We start from the raw sequence: 15,614 nt of genomic DNA on the forward strand, positions 1-15,614 counted from the left end.
TTTTTTGGTTTTTCGAGACAAGGTTTCTCTGTAGCTTTGGAGCCTGTCCCGGAACTAGCTCTTGTAGACCAGGCTGGCCTCGAACTCCCAGAGATCCGCCTGCCTCTGCCTCCCAAGTGCTGGGATTAAAGGCGTGCGCCACCACTACCTGGCCTGAGATTTTTTTTTTTAAATCAGCTTTTATGTCTTTTTTGTTTGGTTTTTGGGTGGTACTGGAAACTAAGTCCAGGCCCAGAGCATGTCATGAAATCCACACGCTTTACTCTTACGTCTCATTCTTTAATATGGATGACAACCAAGGTTCTAAACATCTGGGAAAAAAACATGAAAGCCAAGGACCAAAACAAGCATTTACGAGAAAGAATTTTGAGGAAAAGGAGGTGATGCAGGAAATGGAAGAAATCCTCACTACTCTATGTTGGGATAGTATTTGTGTGAAGATATGTCTCTGTTTACCTCACCTTCCTAAGACACCTTCTGATTGGTTTAATAAAAAGCTGAACAGCCAATAGCTAGGCAGGAGAAGATAAGTGGAACTTCTGGGGAAAAAAATTAGAGGCGGAAGAGATTCATCAGCCAGACTCAGAAAAAGCTGGACATATGGTACTAAGGAGAGGTAAACAAGCCACATGGCAAAATGTAGATTAATGTAAATGGGTTAATTAATATAAATGAATCTACTTAGAATAAGCCTAAACTAAGGCCAAGCCTTCATAATTAATAAGAAGTCTCTGTGTCATTATTTGGGAGCTGGTAGTCCAAAGAAAAACTCAATACATTTGCCCCAATACAAAGATATTGCATCCATTAAATAGAAACAAAAAGCTATTTTAATAATGTGTACTCAGGGCTGAAGAGGTAGGCTATAGGTAAAAGTGTTAGCTGTGCCAGCCTGGCTACCTGAGCTCCAACCTCAGAACCAGATGCAGTAGCATGAATCTAGCACACCTACCCCAAGATGGAGACAGACAAGACAGCATAAGACTCTGTCTCAAAAGGATCAATTTGTGGGATCCAATCATCACCATCCAAAAAAAAAAAAAGATTCTAAAAACAAAAAAGGAGAGTAGGAAATTTTCAAAGAAAATAATCTGAGTATTCTTTCCTGGAAGATAGGAGAATGCAGACAGAAAGGGTCCACTAACTCCTACCACCATGAGTGAGTCATCAAGGATTTCAAACAAGAAATGACAAAAAAGAGCTTGCAGAAAGAGCAGTCACACATTCGAATGTTAGCAGTGAGAACACAAGGAGCAGGCCCTTCAGAGTTCTGAAGAAAATGGCTTCTGCCCTAAACTGCTAATAGCTAAACCACTGGCTAAGAGAGGGAAATCACTTATTCTTTCAGACATGCAGGGTAAGAAAAGGAAAAGACATAGGATTTAAACACCGCAGGATCTACTATAGAAGTGAGGTAGAGAAGACACAAGCTCAGTCTGTGGTGGGCAGTGTGTCTGGAGAGCCAACATTCCTGACCACAACAGGGCAGCAGAGGATTGTAGGAGGACAGCAAAGCGCCACAACAGAAGACCATAGGGGGACAGCAGTGGGCTGTAGGGACAGAACCACAGGAAACAGGACAAGTGTTCATAGTTACTCAATCTGGGACAGCCAAGAGAGCCACAATTCTGCTAAACAGGCTGGAGTTAATTCAATAGTGTAAAGAACATTAAACAAACAAAAATACAAACATTATATCTTGGGAAAACAAAGTATTGTCTCTGATGAAAAGACTATCTATCTATATTGGGGATATTGGGTATGGAATAAATTCTTGTTTAGGACCCAGGAATTGAAAGAGTCCTAAGCAATAACTTTTGTATAAGAAGTCAAAACATGGTGGGGGGGGTGCTTTAATCCTAGCACTCAGGAGGCAGAGGCAGGTGGATTTCTGTGAGTTCAAGGCCAGGCTGGTCTATAGAGTGAGTTCCAGGATAGCCAAGGGTATGCAGAGAAACCCTGTTTTGAAAATTCAAGAAAAAGCCGGGGCGGTGGTGGCACATGCCTTTAATCCCAGCACTCAGGAGGCAGAAGCAGGCAGGTCTCTGTGAGTTCAAGGCCAACCTGGTCTTCAAGAGCTAGTTCCAGAATAGGCTCCAAAGCTACAGAGAAACCCTGTCTCAAAAACAAAAAACAAAAAGAAAGAAAGAAAGAAAGAAAGAAAGAAAGAAAGAAAGAAAGAAAGGAAAAGAAAAGAAAAAGAAGTTGTCTGTGGTAGTTTGAATGTAATTGACCCCCATAATCTCATAGAGAGAGGCACTATTAGGAGGTATGGCTTTGTTGGAGTGGGTATGGCCTTGTTGGAGGAAGTGTGTCACAGTAGGGGTGGATTTTGAGGTTTCCTATGTTCGGGGTACTGCCCAATGTCTCAGTCAACTTCCTGCTACATGTAAGAAGTAGGACTCTCAGCTACTACTCCAGGACTGTGTCTGCCTGCATGCTGCCATGCTCTCCATCATGATAATAATGGACTGACCCTCTGAAACTGTGAGTCACCCTGACTAAATGTTTTCCTTTATAAAAGAGTTGTCATGGTCATTGTGTCTCTTCACAACAATGAAACCTTAACTAAAACAAAGTCAAAATATACTATGCACAAATAAGAAAGATTGACACATGTATGTAATCTAGAAGTATAATGGTAACTACCAAAAAGAAAATTAAAGTGGTCCCCTCTAAGAAGGAAGAGCAAAAGAAGGAATGGGGTGAGACAGGCAGAGACCTGCTTACTGTTTCTTATGGTGAGAGGTATAGCACTTTAATATTTATGCATTTGTATTTTTAGGAAAAAAAAAACCTATATTTTCTGAAGTGCCCAGCACACTCAAAACTAAAATACAATAGGACTTTTGAGTGTTTTATTTAAGCAGCATGAACATTACTACCTTGAGGATCATCTGACAGTCAGTCTACTTTAAGGCCTCTCTACCTAATACTCACATTGAAGGTTAGAATCAACTACTCCGATAAAAGTACCTGGTCTTCAGTAAGAGTCTCAGCATCCCAGTTGCTGCAACGAAGTAGAAGGGACTTGTCAAGTGGAAAGTTCAAAACAGTCTCAGCAAGTGACTTCAGGCTAAGCCCATTACAGAGTATACTGCTTCTACAAGAAATAAATAAAAGCATATATCAAAAATGGGCAAATGGCATGAATAGAAAAAATTTTTTAAATGACCAATAAACAGAGGACAAATAAGCAAAAGAAATGAAAGAAAGTGGTGATTTGCTATCAGATTTACAATGTTTTTTTTTTTTAAACAAGTACATCTAGTATCAATAAATTTGTGAACTGGACATCTTTATGATCATTATAAAAACAGTTTAGTAAGAAATAACTATCAAAAACTCAAATACAAAAATTCTCTGATCTAGCATTTCCTTTTCTGGTAGTTTGGCCAAAGGACAAAGGTTCTTAAGTGGATGGATGCTCACTGCAGCACTATTTGTGGCAAGAATTGTAAACAGACAAAGAGTCCTTCAGCGGTACTCATGCCTTACTTTTTATACATGAATAAATATGACAAAGCTATTGCCATCTAGGAGGTAAAGGCGTAAAAATCAACAATTGTTTCTGCTCTTCAAAACTTTCAGATTAAAACTGCTGCAGGGGGTGGGGGAAATGGCTCAGAGGTTAAGAGCACTTGCTGGTCTTGCAAAACCCAGATTTGGTTCCCAGCACCTATGCAGCAACTCATAACCATCTGTAACTCCAGTTCCAGGGAATTTAACACCTTCTCTGGCCCCTTCAGAAACAGTACACATGTGGAGTATTATATATACATGCTAGGGAAACACTTGAACACATAAACAAATAAATCATTTGTAAAAATTGCTGTGGGCTAACAAAAAGGATTCCATTGTTGATCTTCTAAAATCAGAGACTAACCAAGAGATACATGTAGAATTAAGAAAACATCAGTGGGCCAGTAAGACGGTGCAGTAAAGGCACCTCCCACCAAACCTGACAATTGAGTTTAATCACCAATCCACAAGGTATAAGGAAATAATGGACTCATGTAAGTTGTCCTCTAACCTCCACATGTGTACCTTGGAAGGGGGAGACTCCCTCCCACTCACACACACACAAATAAATACAATTTTAAGTAAATAGAATGAAATTCACATACACAGAAAACACCAAGAGAGCAAGTATGGTGGGACATGTTTGTAATTCTAGGACTTGAGAAGTGAAGGCAAAAGATCAGGGGCTCAAGATCATCTTCAGCTTCATGGAGGTCCTGAGCAGCAGGACTACTTGAGACCTTATTTATTACTTCATTTGAAATGTTTAAATCTTTGGGCATGTATATGTATGTACATGTTTGTGCACATTCATGTTAATGTAAGTGTACATGTGCCACAGTATGCATTTGGAGGTCAGAGGTAACCTTGAATACCTGTCCTCATCTTCTCTCTGCTGTTCACAACTGCATCTGCCAGGCTAGTTGACTCAGGAGCTTCCTGGGATTCTGTCTCCCCCTCTCACAACATACAGGGGCTCTGGGATTTAGATACGCACTACCTCACGGACTTTATGTGGCTCTGGGGATTCAAATTTAGGTCTTCACACTTTCATGGCAAACACTTTTACCCACTAAGTCATCTTCCCAGACCATGAGACCGTGTCTTTTTTTTTTTAAATACATACTTTTAATCCAACATATGGAAAGCAGAGACAAGAGGATCTCTGTGAGTTTGAGGCCAGGGTGGTCTATACAATAAGTTCCAAGCAAGTAAGAGCACATAGTTGAGAACCTGTCAAAAAAAAAAAAAAAAGTCCTAATGGACACACCTTTTTTTAAAAAAAGCAAAAAGTAGGCAAGAGATATAGTTTCAGGTTAGTTCACAAAGCACTTTTCTAGCATGGAGCCCTGGGATCAAGCCCCGTCAGCACTAAAAACAACAACAACGTGAAGGACTGCTTGCCTAGCATGCACAAGGCCCTGGATTCAATCCCTGATAACAAAATGGTAACAAGGAAAATCAGTACATGAAAACAGACAGCATGTGACAATGGTCCAGAGTGAGCATCTGGAAGTTACAGAGCAGCAGGCTGGCAGGCAAAGGCCCCTGTTGGTGTAACAGCATAGTTCTCTCACCACTGTGATAAGAAGAACCAGAAGCCATCCCTTACCAAATAAGCAGTCAACAGTCACATCTCATTGCCCGAGACCGAAAACACATAAAGGCCAGGCACACTTGAATAAAATAAACAGCTCTTGGGAGGGAGAGATGGCTCAGTGGTTAAGAGCATTGCCTGCTCTTCCAAAGGTCCTGAGTTCAATTCCCGACAACCACATAGTGGCTCACAACCATCTGTAATGAGGTCTGGTGCCCTCTTCTGGCCTGCAGACATACAGACAGATAGAATATTGTATACATAATAAATAAATATTTTTAAAAAGTTTCATTCTTGTTCTGAAGAAAATACTCAGTACGTAAAATGCTTACCATGTAACATAAGTGATGGAGGTGGGTCTTGTATCTTATCTGTTGCTTTCATTGGTTAATAATAAAGAAACTGCCTCGGCCCTCATAGGACAGAAAATTAGGTAGGTGGAGTAAACAGAAGAGAATGCTGGGAAAAAGAAGCTGAATAGGGAGTCGCCATGATTCTCCTGCTCCAGACAGATGCAGGTTAAGATCCTCCCTGGTAAGCCAGCTCGTGGGCTACACAGAATATTAGAAATGGGTTAGAACAATATGTAAGAGCTAGCCAATAAGAAGCTGGAACTAGCCGGGCCAGGCAGTGTTTAATAGAATACAGTTTCCGTGTAATTATTTCGGGGCATAACCTAGCTATGCGGGCGGCCGGGTGCCAGGGACGCAGCCCCGCCACTCCTATCTCTACACATAAGGACCTGACTTTGACCTCCCGCCCCATGTAAGGCTGGGTGTGGCAGAATGCACCTATAATCCTGGTGCCAGTAAGCAGAGAGAGAGGCTTGTTGGCCAGTCAGTCTAGTCAAATCTGTGATCTCCAGACTGAGTGAGAGACTCCGTCTCAAAAAATAAAGTGAAGGCTGGGCAGTGGTGGTACACGCCTTTAATCTCAGCACTCAGGAGGCAAAAGATAGGCATGTAGGACTCTGTGAGTTCTATCTAGTCATGGCTACATGTTGAGACCTTGTCTCAACAACAAAATGTGATAAAGAACAATTGAAGAAAACACTCCACAGTGACCTCAGCCTCCACACATGCACACATGCACACATGCATGTGTATCCAAACACACATTCTTATTTCTAACCACAAATTGTATATTATCATTTCATGATAATATTCACCTTTGGCCTAATTCTCTTTTGGGTGTTTTTGAGACAGGTGCTCATGACCTAGCCCATGCTGGCGTCAAACTCATACTCTCCTGCCTCATCTCAGAGAATTCAATGCACTTTCAATTTACATACATTCATTTTAAGTGTCTCCAAATGCACAGAGAGTATAAATGAGGACTGTGGTTTCTGGAGAGATGGTTCAACAGTTAAGAGCATTTGATTCTCTTGCAGAGGACCCAGGTTCAGTTCCCAGCTCCCACATAGTGGCTCACACCCCTCTGTAACTCCACTTCCAAGGGATCTGATGCCTTCTTCAGGCCTCCACAGACACAAACATATAGGCAGGAAAAACACTAATGCACATAAAAATATAAATAAAGAAATAAAATTTAAGTAAGTAGATAATGTATGAGGACTGTGCATGTACTGAGGAATTAAGTGTGACCCCGAAAGATGGAATGAAACAGTTTCCATAGAAGAAAAGGCTAAGAAGAGAAGTCTCTCTCCAAGTCAAAGGCAAGACTGACCATTATGTGGCCCTAAGGCTGGTTTGCAAATGCAAGTGATGACCACAAGTCAGGTTTACCACAGGAGTGGTGAAGACTTGGGAAGTTAAACTGAGTACATAAATCAAAAAGGGAAAGCCCCCTACAACCCAGAACTCTGAAGTCGGGTCATTTCTGAAGAAAAGCCACAAATACAGACTCTTATGCTTAGTTTTCTGGATATAAAACAGACTTCACATGGGAAAAAAATAAACTCTAAAGCTCCAACTTAGCCAGTGGGCTACTGGTTCATAACTACTTCTTCACAAGTGATTAGAGGTTTATCAAAAAAGTAATTTTAGCCAACCGGACTTTTCTCAGGCATTGGTATGTCTCCTCACGAGTTCAATATGCATTTTCAAAGCCTTTAGTATCAGTCCCCAGTAACTACAACATATACAGTTTTTGCCCCACCATCACAGGCATCCTGACATGCATACAAACCATACCCCTGCTTCATGGCTAGGTAGCGGAGGTCCAGACACCCCCTTACAATGAGGCCATAATCCTGCAGAAGCTTGTTGGCATCTTCTGTGCATCCCACTCCTACTTTCAAGATGGTGCCATCTGCCAGGATGTCCAAGAGCGTTCTTGGTAGTGTTTTGCCTCCACAGATCAGCCGAGGCAAGCGAACCAATGCACAGAAGCCACTCGGGAAAGCCATCTGTAGGAGTGACAAAGGACTAGCTTTGCCTTCCAAATTCACCTGGGAAAAAAACAAAACAGAGCACAGTTCACATCCTTGCACAGCAGCACGACAAAAGGAGACTGACTAAAAAACCGACCTAAGAAATATGTCCTTAGCTTCCCAAAGGAAGCGGCAGAATGGATTTGAGGTTAAATGCAAGGAGAACCTGTTCTAACAGATGAGGCCTTATAAAGCAGCAGTCTGAATAAGCGTCACAGGGTCAGCTCCAGTCCATAAATAGTGACCAACTTACTCAGGAGCTCTGGGGCCCACACTGTCAGTCAGAGAAAATATGCTGGGCTCCAAAGGCTAAGAAAAAGGCTAAGGGCAGAGTACTAAATAGCACCATACCTGAGTGCTCTATTGCACATGTCCTCATTTGCCTTAAAAGACAAGTTTCAAAAGGAAGTAGAGGCCAGGCAAGGGGTGCTTGCTTTTAATCCCAGCATGGGATATGGGGTAATCTATGAGTTTGAGGCCAGCCTGATCTGCATATTGAGCTAAACCACCCAAAGCTATATATTGAGAACCTTTTTCAAAAGCATAACATAATGCAGAGCACAGCTCTGCCGGCATAATAGATCCTGGTGGGACAAAGTCACAAACGGAGTTTTATCAAAGAAAGAAACAAAGCACACATACTGAACATAAGGAAGGACTACTATATCTTAAGAGAAGAAAATAACTATGCATATTATCTATATACTTACAACAATGTTAAATCTTCTGGGGGTATGACCCCCAAAGGAAAGTCTGAGAAAATGTTGTCTCTAAAACTACATACAGACAACACTTGTTCCTGTTTTCAAGGGTTTAGAAAGGATTCCAAAAGCAATCCACAAAACAGACAAACACCCAATAAATTCCTTCTTACTTTTTAGAAAAAGAAACTTTCAGCCCATAGGTAAAACAGCTTACCAAATATGATGGGATAATGGCNAAGCCAGCTCGTGGGCTACACAGAATATTAGAAATGGGTTAGAACAATATGTAAGAGCTAGCCAATAAGAAGCTGGAACTAGCCGGGCCAGGCAGTGTTTAATAGAATACAGTTTCCGTGTAATTATTTCGGGGCATAACCTAGCTATGCGGGCGGCCGGGTGCCAGGGACGCAGCCCCGCCACTCCTATCTCTACACATAAGGACCTGACTTTGACCTCCCGCCCCATGTAAGGCTGGGTGTGGCAGAATGCACCTATAATCCTGGTGCCAGTAAGCAGAGAGAGAGGCTTGTTGGCCAGTCAGTCTAGTCAAATCTGTGATCTCCAGACTGAGTGAGAGACTCCGTCTCAAAAAATAAAGTGAAGGCTGGGCAGTGGTGGTACACGCCTTTAATCTCAGCACTCAGGAGGCAAAAGATAGGCATGTAGGACTCTGTGAGTTCTATCTAGTCATGGCTACATGTTGAGACCTTGTCTCAACAACAAAATGTGATAAAGAACAATTGAAGAAAACACTCCACAGTGACCTCAGCCTCCACACATGCACACATGCACACATGCATGTGTATCCAAACACACATTCTTATTTCTAACCACAAATTGTATATTATCATTTCATGATAATATTCACCTTTGGCCTAATTCTCTTTTGGGTGTTTTTGAGACAGGTGCTCATGACCTAGCCCATGCTGGCGTCAAACTCATACTCTCCTGCCTCATCTCAGAGAATTCAATGCACTTTCAATTTACATACATTCATTTTAAGTGTCTCCAAATGCACAGAGAGTATAAATGAGGACTGTGGTTTCTGGAGAGATGGTTCAACAGTTAAGAGCATTTGATTCTCTTGCAGAGGACCCAGGTTCAGTTCCCAGCTCCCACATAGTGGCTCACACCCCTCTGTAACTCCACTTCCAAGGGATCTGATGCCTTCTTCAGGCCTCCACAGACACAAACATATAGGCAGGAAAAACACTAATGCACATAAAAATATAAATAAAGAAATAAAATTTAAGTAAGTAGATAATGTATGAGGACTGTGCATGTACTGAGGAATTAAGTGTGACCCCGAAAGATGGAATGAAACAGTTTCCATAGAAGAAAAGGCTAAGAAGAGAAGTCTCTCTCCAAGTCAAAGGCAAGACTGACCATTATGTGGCCCTAAGGCTGGTTTGCAAATGCAAGTGATGACCACAAGTCAGGTTTACCACAGGAGTGGTGAAGACTTGGGAAGTTAAACTGAGTACATAAATCAAAAAGGGAAAGCCCCCTACAACCCAGAACTCTGAAGTCGGGTCATTTCTGAAGAAAAGCCACAAATACAGACTCTTATGCTTAGTTTTCTGGATATAAAACAGACTTCACATGGGAAAAAAATAAACTCTAAAGCTCCAACTTAGCCAGTGGGCTACTGGTTCATAACTACTTCTTCACAAGTGATTAGAGGTTTATCAAAAAAGTAATTTTAGCCAACCGGACTTTTCTCAGGCATTGGTATGTCTCCTCACGAGTTCAATATGCATTTTCAAAGCCTTTAGTATCAGTCCCCAGTAACTACAACATATACAGTTTTTGCCCCACCATCACAGGCATCCTGACATGCATACAAACCATACCCCTGCTTCATGGCTAGGTAGCGGAGGTCCAGACACCCCCTTACAATGAGGCCATAATCCTGCAGAAGCTTGTTGGCATCTTCTGTGCATCCCACTCCTACTTTCAAGATGGTGCCATCTGCCAGGATGTCCAAGAGCGTTCTTGGTAGTGTTTTGCCTCCACAGATCAGCCGAGGCAAGCGAACCAATGCACAGAAGCCACTCGGGAAAGCCATCTGTAGGAGTGACAAAGGACTAGCTTTGCCTTCCAAATTCACCTGGGAAAAAAACAAAACAGAGCACAGTTCACATCCTTGCACAGCAGCACGACAAAAGGAGACTGACTAAAAAACCGACCTAAGAAATATGTCCTTAGCTTCCCAAAGGAAGCGGCAGAATGGATTTGAGGTTAAATGCAAGGAGAACCTGTTCTAACAGATGAGGCCTTATAAAGCAGCAGTCTGAATAAGCGTCACAGGGTCAGCTCCAGTCCATAAATAGTGACCAACTTACTCAGGAGCTCTGGGGCCCACACTGTCAGTCAGAGAAAATATGCTGGGCTCCAAAGGCTAAGAAAAAGGCTAAGGGCAGAGTACTAAATAGCACCATACCTGAGTGCTCTATTGCACATGTCCTCATTTGCCTTAAAAGACAAGTTTCAAAAGGAAGTAGAGGCCAGGCAAGGGGTGCTTGCTTTTAATCCCAGCATGGGATATGGGGTAATCTATGAGTTTGAGGCCAGCCTGATCTGCATATTGAGCTAAACCACCCAAAGCTATATATTGAGAACCTTTTTCAAAAGCATAACATAATGCAGAGCACAGCTCTGCCGGCATAATAGATCCTGGTGGGACAAAGTCACAAACGGAGTTTTATCAAAGAAAGAAACAAAGCACACATACTGAACATAAGGAAGGACTACTATATCTTAAGAGAAGAAAATAACTATGCATATTATCTATATACTTACAACAATGTTAAATCTTCTGGGGGTATGACCCCCAAAGGAAAGTCTGAGAAAATGTTGTCTCTAAAACTACATACAGACAACACTTGTTCCTGTTTTCAAGGGTTTAGAAAGGATTCCAAAAGCAATCCACAAAACAGACAAACACCCAATAAATTCCTTCTTACTTTTTAGAAAAAGAAACTTTCAGCCCATAGGTAAAACAGCTTACCAAATATGATGGGATAATGGCAAGTCTGATAGTAACACTCAAGTTTCCCAGAGTCTACAACAGTAATTCTGAAGGGACAGTGATCTTGCCCGCATGGGAAATTTAAGTCTGGAGAAATCTTTGATCATTACAATACAAGAAGGGAGTATGTAGGCATCTAGCAGGCAGGAGGCAGACACTGCTGTGCATCCAATATCACAAGACACCCAACAGTACACATCTCACAACAGCTACTCACAACATAGAACCATCTGCCAATCATATCAGCAGTGGGGAGGCTGAGGAGCCCTGCCTGCTAGTCATGTGTGAGGCTCACAACACTACCTACAGTTACAGCTGGCACCGTCCTGGCCTAAAGGACTTGGAACCTTTCAGAAAGAGGAGACATATAGACCAAACTCTCACACACAGAAAGTGACATGGAAAAAGCAAAGGTATTATCAAACACAGTGTCACAAGTATTGGGAAAAAATATTTCATACTTGAGGCAATCAAGATTATCAAGAGAAAATAGTCAATATCATCAAGAATTGATACTAAGGGCTGGAGAGATGGCTCAGAGGTTAAGAGCATTGCCTGCTCTTCCAAAGGTCCTGAGTTCAATTCCCAGCAACCACATGGTGGCTCACAACCATCTGTAATGATGTCTGGCGTCCTCTTCTGGCCTGCAGGCATACAAGCAGACAGAATACTGTATACATAATAAAAAATATTTAAAAAAAAAAAAAAAGAATTGCTACTAAAAACAAAATGTCTTTGCTCTTAAATTCTACCTTATGGTTCAGCACAGCCATGATTTAACTCACCAAAACCTTAGACTTTCTTCTTAGGCACTGCTTTACCAATTGGAGCTACTCACATATCCCCAGAAGAAAGTTGGCTGCATGTATGGTGAAACACACCTTTGATCCCAGCACTTGGGAGGTATAGGCAGGTGGATCTCTAGGAGTATGAGAACTACCTGATCTACATAGCAAATTCTAAGTCAACTGGGGCTTAATGAAAACCTATGCGTCTCCCTGTCTGTCTCTCTTTCTCATATACACACCACAAAGAAGAAAATAAATTAAAATAAAATTTTAAAACGATAAAAAATTGTTCTCATATCTGATAGCTTTCTTTTTTTAAAAAAAAAGATTTATTTACTTGTTATATATACAGTGTTCTGCCTGCATGTATCCCTGCAGGTCATAAAAGGGCACCAGATCTCACTACAGATAGTTGTGAGCCACCATGTGGTTGCTGGGAACTGAACTCAGAACCTCTGGAAGAGCAGTCAGTACTCTTATCTGCTGAGCCATCCCAGCCCCCTCTGTTAGCTTTCTTACTCCTAAACTGAATCTAGACTCAGTGCACCTTCAGAGTTATGGAAAAATCGATTACTTGCAAAGAATCAATAAAATAGTGATGATTATCTTCAACAGCAACAATGGAAATCAGAAGACAATGAAACACAGTCTTGAAAATGACAAAGTTAAAATTCTACACTCAGAGAAAATTTTGTTTTGTTTTGTTGAGACAGGGTTTCTCTGTGTTAAGAGTCCTGTCTGTCCTGGAACTCACTTTGTAGACCAAGCTGGCCTCAAACTCACAGAAATTTGCCTGTGTCTGCCTCCTGAGTGCTGGGATTAAAGGTGTGTGCCACTACCACCTGGCAAAAGGAAATATTTTTACAAGACTGAAAAAAAAAAGATATTTTCACAACAGTGGGTATCTTATTATCAATGAATACTAGAAATAACTTCTAAAAAAAATGGCATAAGGCTTAGGCATAGTGTGTATGACTGTCATCCCAATACTCAAGAGGTTGAGGCAAGAGAACTGCTACAAGTTCCAGACCAACCTTGACAATGAAGTACCAGGCTAGTCATGGCTATAAACAACATTCTGTCTCAAAAGAGTCAACCAACACAAAAAAGCAAGAATAACTTTAAGAGTCAGGAATAGACAGATGTGACTCAGTGTTTAAGAGCACTTACTGCTCCTGCACAGACTCAAGCTGTGTTACCAGCACCCAAATGCCTGTAACTCACAACTGCCTGTAACTCTAGTTCCAGGGAATCCAATGCCCTCTTCAGACTGCTGCTGCACCTGCACGCACGCACGCACACACACACACACACACACACACACATACACATAAAATAATATAAATTTCAGGGCTAGAGGGATGGCTCTCTCAGTGATTAAGAACACTGACTGCTCTTCCAGAGGTCCTGAGTTCAATTCCCAGCAACCACATGGTACCTACAACCATCTGTATGGGATCTGAAGCCCTCTCTCACAAGCAAGCAGGCAGAGCACTCATACCTAAAAAAATTATGCAAATAAATTAAAATTTAAAAATATATAATATAAATTTATTTTTTAAAAGAATGAGGAATATATAATCCTAATACTCAGAAGTTGAAATTGGGGATATAGGGTTTTGGGCTTGGATAGACTACCCAGTGAAACCCAGTCTGAAAAACAAAAAACAGTTAATAGGAGCTAGGGAGATGGCACAAGAGGTAAAAATATTAGCCTGTTGTGGGATAATCTTTTTGTACACTGTAAAAATGTGTCTTTGCCAAGGCACCTTCTGATTGGTTTAATAAAAAGCTGAGTGGCCAATAGCCAGGCAGGAGAGACTAGACAGGACTTTCTGGAAGACAGAGGAACTCAGGGTTAGAATTTAGGCTCAAGGAAGATACAGAGGGAGTCAAACACACAGAATGGAGGAGAGGTAAAGAATCACATGGCAGAACACAGATTATTAGAAACAGGTTAATTGTGGGAGCCCATAGAGTGGGTCTGTTCTACCTTGACTGGAGGTCAGAGAGTTCAGGCCTATTCTTGCTCCTTCAAGGCTACTGACAAGAGGTTTGACTTGAGGTGTGGCTACTAACAAAGATATCTTGACCTAGGGTGTGGTTACTTGGTGTTTTGGGTATTAAGATGGCCCACAAAGGTGAACCCAGTCCACCCAGACCAAAGTTCAGAGTTTAAGCCTATTCCTGCTCCTTCAAGGAGATGACAGGAGATTTGACCCAGGGAGTGGCTGCCTACATACTTGGTCTAAGGTATGGTCACTGAATGTCCTGCATAAATAAACAGAATACTTAACTCAGGGTATGTTTCAGGTACTGAAGAGGCAATTGCTCTGTTTATTCTTTGTGTAATGAACACAATCTTTTTCCTTCTTCCCCCCGTTTTTGGATTGGGGTATATAAGCATATGGAAAATAAATGTGGGTGAATTCAGTATTCACTGATTGCCCTCTCAATTCTAGTCTGTGTCTGTCTTTTTCGTTCATATCTCTGTTCTGTCTACCTGGCATTTCTAATCCATATGCCCCTACCCTGGAACTTGCAAACCCCGTCGAGGCTGGACCCTGACAGTTAATTTAAGTTATAAGAGCTAGCTGGGAACGAGTCTAAGCTAAAGGCCAAGTTTTCATAATAATAAGTCTCCATGTCATTATTTAGGGGCTGGCAGTCCAAAGAAGATCTGATGAGAAAGCCCAACTACATTTAACATTCAACATGGAGGCCCAGCCCATATATCCAAATGCAGGGGTCTGATAAAGCTAAGAAAAGTTCCAGACACGGAGCCCAACTGACCATGGCGACAGAGTCAAGGCTCCTTTAATAGGCCCTGCTATGCAGCAGAGCACCTGAATGACAGGCTACCAACAGGAAACCAGTTAGAAAAGTCTGCCACAGGGCAGGTCCAGACACTTCTTTCCAGAGCTGGGGCAGATAGACGGGCTCTAGGCTGGTAGCCCATAGGCATGAGGCTTGGCTCTCATCAACCCAAAAGGGGCGGAGCCAGCTGCCAGATCCAAGTGTTAAGAGATCCACAGTGGGTAGCATAGCTATTGTCTAGTCATTTAAGGTTTGATTCATGTGATCAGAGAAATGCTGCAGACACAAAAAAAGTCAGATCCAGACTAAGAAAATCTCTGAATAAGTACAGTATGCTTGAAAATGTGCTTAGGTGCTAAAGAAAGAAAAGAAAATGGAGCTGGGCAGTGGTGGCACATACCTTTAATTACAGCACTCCGAAGGCAGAGACATGTAGATCTCTGTGGGTTTGAGGCCAGCTTGGTCTACAGAGCGAGTTCCAGGACAGACTCCAAAGCTACAGGGAAACCTCTCTCAAAACAAACAAACAAAAAAAAAAAAAAGAAAAGAAAAGAAAAGAAAAGAGAAAAAAAGAAAATGGGTATAGGCAGTTATAGAAAAATATTTTAAAAATAATAAAGTCAGCCGGGCGGTGGTGGCGCACGCCTTTAATTCCACCACTCGGGAGGCAGAGGCAGGCGGATCTCTGTGAGTTCGAGACCAGCCTGGTCTACAAGAGCTAGTTCCAGGACAGGCTCCAAAACCACAGAGAAACCCTGTCTCG

The 15,614-nt window shown here is 41.9% G+C and overlaps 1 protein-coding gene across 2 annotated transcripts in view; it reads right to left on the bottom strand.

The window, feature by feature from the left end:
- The window catches only part of Exd2 (exonuclease 3'-5' domain containing 2), a 37,582-nt gene that overhangs the window by 11,575 nt on the left and 10,393 nt on the right, over positions 1-15,614 (bottom strand). Inside the window, exons 3-4 of one of the 2 annotated variants that reach the window (XM_050158639.1) lie at positions 10,069-10,325; positions 2,977-3,103 (exon numbers count right to left, since the gene is read on the bottom strand). In XM_050158639.1, coding sequence (XP_050014596.1) covers positions 2,977-3,103; positions 10,069-10,325 — 384 coding nt within the window. Of the gene's footprint in view, positions 1-2,976; positions 3,104-7,272; positions 7,530-10,068; positions 10,326-15,614 lie in introns of both variants that reach the window. The other variant, XM_050158640.1, reaches the window with a different exon arrangement.

Source organism: Alexandromys fortis, unplaced genomic scaffold (genome assembly GCF_014885135.2).
Source record: "Alexandromys fortis isolate MF-2015 unplaced genomic scaffold, M_Fortis_MF-2015_v1.1 scaffold_99, whole genome shotgun sequence".
Classification (NCBI taxonomy): Eukaryota; Metazoa; Chordata; class Mammalia; order Rodentia; family Cricetidae; genus Alexandromys; species Alexandromys fortis.